This window comes from Calidris pugnax, unplaced genomic scaffold (assembly GCF_001431845.1).
Source record: "Calidris pugnax isolate Ruff unplaced genomic scaffold, ASM143184v1 scaffold370, whole genome shotgun sequence".
Classification (NCBI taxonomy): Eukaryota; Metazoa; Chordata; class Aves; order Charadriiformes; family Scolopacidae; genus Calidris; species Calidris pugnax.
In genome coordinates this window covers 52043-54758 of record NW_015091093.1, presented here as the reverse complement: position 1 = coordinate 54758, position 2716 = coordinate 52043, and the positions used below count along the sequence as shown (strand labels likewise).

Here is a 2716-nt window from a genome sequence, read left to right as displayed (position 1 = left end):
GGTTAGATCTCAGGAAGAAATTTTTGACTCTGAGGGGGGTGAGACACTGGAACAGGTTGCCCAGGGAAGTTGTGGATGCTCCATCCCTGGAGGGGTTCAAGAGACGGGTTGATGTGGTGCTGGGAGGTCTGGTTTAGTGATGATGCTCCTTGTTTGTTGTGGGGGTGTCTATTTTTGTCAGTGAGGTTGACGGTTGGACAAGATGATCTTGAAGGTCCCTTCCAACCTAGAAGATTCTGTGATTCTGTGATTCTTTTCAGTGGTTCCCAGTGAGAGGACGAGGGGCAACGGGCACAAGTTGGACCAGAAGAGGTTCCACTCAAAGAAACTTCTTCACGGTGAGGGTGGCAGAGCCCTGGAAGAGGCTGCCCAGGGAGGGTGTGGAGTCCCCTTCCTTGGAGATTTTCAAGACCCTCCTGGATGCTCCTGAGTAACGTGCTCTGACAAGCTCTGGGCAATCCTGCTTCAGCAGGGGAGTTGGACTAGATGATCTCTATGGTCCCTTCCAACTCTAAAATCCAGTGAAATTCAGTGAACCTGTCCCAAACTCCCAAAGATTCCAGCCACTCACCCAGGAAATACCAGGCGAGGAAGCGCAGGGAGATCATCCTCTTCCTCGGGATGTGGAACAGGTAGACGGTGTCGATCACTTGGTCTTTGGGCACCTGGAAAGCAGAGAGGGTCCTACTGACAGGGCTGGGAGGGGAGAGGGGGGGTTCCACCCCCCTCAAGACCCCCGGGCTGAGGGAAGGGAGGGTTTGGGGTTGTCACCATCAGGTTGATGACACGGAAGTCCTTCTGCAGCCCGTGGCCCACGAACTTGACCCCCACGTCGATGAGGAAGCGCAGCTTCAGGTAGGTGGATTTGAGAGTTGTGAGGTGCTTGGAGGAGATCTTGGCGTCCAGGTCTCCTGGTTTGATCCCCGAGTACTGGGTCAGGTAATCCACCACCTGCAGAGAACGGGGGGGGCCGTGGAGGAGGGCTGGGGGGGCAGCTGGGGGGGTCTGCACCCTCCCAGCACCCCAGAGAGGGGGATGGCCCTTCTGCAGGTGCCCCTCCACGCAGGAGGAGGCAGAATGGGGTCTGTGTCCTCCCTGGGGGGGCTGCTGGGGGGGTCTGCCCCCTCCCTGGGGTGCTCCCTGAGGTGCTGGGAGGGGACTGTCCCTTCTGCGGGTGCCCCTCCACGCAGGAGTGGGGTCTGTGTCCTCCCTGGGGGGGCAGCTGGGGGGGTCTGCCCCCTCCCAGCACCCCATGGAGGGGACTGTCCCTTCTGCAGGTGCCCCTCCACGCAGGAGTGGGGTCTGTGTCCTCCCTGGGGGGGCAGCTGGGGGGGTCTGCCCCCTCCCAGCACCCCATGGAGGGGACTGTCCCTTCTGCAGGTGCCCCTCCACGCAGGAGTGGGGTCTGTGTCCTCCCTGGGGGGGCAGCTGGGGGGGTCTGCCCCCTCCCAGCACCCCATGGAGGGGACTGTCCCTTCTGCAGGTGCCCCTCCACGCAGGAGTGGGGTCTGTGTCCTCCCTGGGGGGGCAGCTGGGGGGGTCTGCCCCCTCCCAGCACCCCATGGAGGGGACTGTCCCTTCTGCAGGTGCCCCTCCACGCAGGAGTGGGGTCTGTGTCCTCCCTGGGGGGGCAGCTGGGGGGGTCTGCCCCCTCCCAGCACCCCATGGAGGGGACTGTCCCTTCTGCAGGTGCCCCTCCACGCAGGAGTGGGGTCTGTGTCCTCCCTGGGGGGGCAGCTGGGGGGGTCTGCCCCCTCCCAGCACCCCATGGAGGGGACTGTCCCTTCTGCAGGTGCCCCTCCACGCAGGAGTGGGGTCTGTGTCCTCCCTGGGGGGGCAGCTGGGGGGGTCTGCCCCCTCCCAGCACCCCATGGAGGGGACTGTCCCTTCTGCAGGTGCCCCTCCACGCAGGAGTGGGGTCTGTGTCCTCCCTGGGGGGGTGGCTGCGTGAGGTTTTGGGGGGAGCCCCCCTACCTGCTCCTGGGTGGAGATGTAATCATCGATGAAGGGGACGCCCTCGTTAGGGCCCTGCCCTCTCACGCACGTGATCCTGGCCACCGACATCTGGCTGGGCTTGATGGTGGATTTGGTCCCGTCGCTGCGCAGCTCGGCTTCCTCCTGCGGCGGAGCGAGAGGAAAACAGGGTGACCCACAGCTCCCACCCTCCCCAGGGACCACGGGGGGCACCCAGAGGGGCTGCCCTGAATCCCCAGCCCCCCCAAATCCCCCACTGCAAGGAGGCCTGACCTCGTTCAGGGTGACAAACTCAGCGTCCAGCCCCACCAGGTCGCCCGCCTGCGGCATCTCGCTCAGCATGAGGGGGATGAAGGTGGCGTGGCACTTGCGTTGCTTACGAGCCAGGGAGGCCTCTGCCAGCAGCACGCTGGCCTCGATGGGGTTCTTGACTTGTTTGGGGGTGGGGGGGGGAAAAAGTGGAAAAGAGGAAGGGGAGATCAGCCACCAGCTGCTGGCCCCGTGGCCACTTCCACCCCAAACACTCACTGACGAGGTTGTACTTGGCGTTGAGGTTCCTCCGGGCGTAGTAGAGGATGGCGGGCACCTTCCAGCTCATGTCGAACTGCACTGCCTCACACTGCAGGGGAAAAGGGGGGGGGACAGTGGAGGGGGGGCAGAAAATACCCCCCGTCCCTCCAGGGGGGTGTCCCTGCACCCACGGTGTCACCTCGTTGCGCTCACCTTGTCCACGGGCTCGATG

General features: G+C 63.7%; 1 protein-coding gene across 1 annotated transcript in view; it reads right to left on the bottom strand.

Annotated features, from left to right (window-relative positions):
• Window positions 1-456: 456 nt before the first annotated feature.
• PAN2 (PAN2 poly(A) specific ribonuclease subunit) overlaps window positions 457-2716 on the bottom strand; it is a 13247-nt gene continuing 10987 nt past the window's right edge. Inside the window, exons 20-25 of the mRNA XM_014957896.1 lie at window positions 2698-2709; window positions 2503-2593; window positions 2248-2405; window positions 1975-2118; window positions 772-951; window positions 457-665 (exon numbers count right to left, since the gene is read on the bottom strand). Coding sequence (XP_014813382.1) covers window positions 483-665; window positions 772-951; window positions 1975-2118; window positions 2248-2405; window positions 2503-2593; window positions 2698-2709 — 768 coding nt within the window. The 3' untranslated portion in view covers window positions 457-482. The remainder of the gene's footprint in view (window positions 666-771; window positions 952-1974; window positions 2119-2247; window positions 2406-2502; window positions 2594-2697; window positions 2710-2716) is intronic.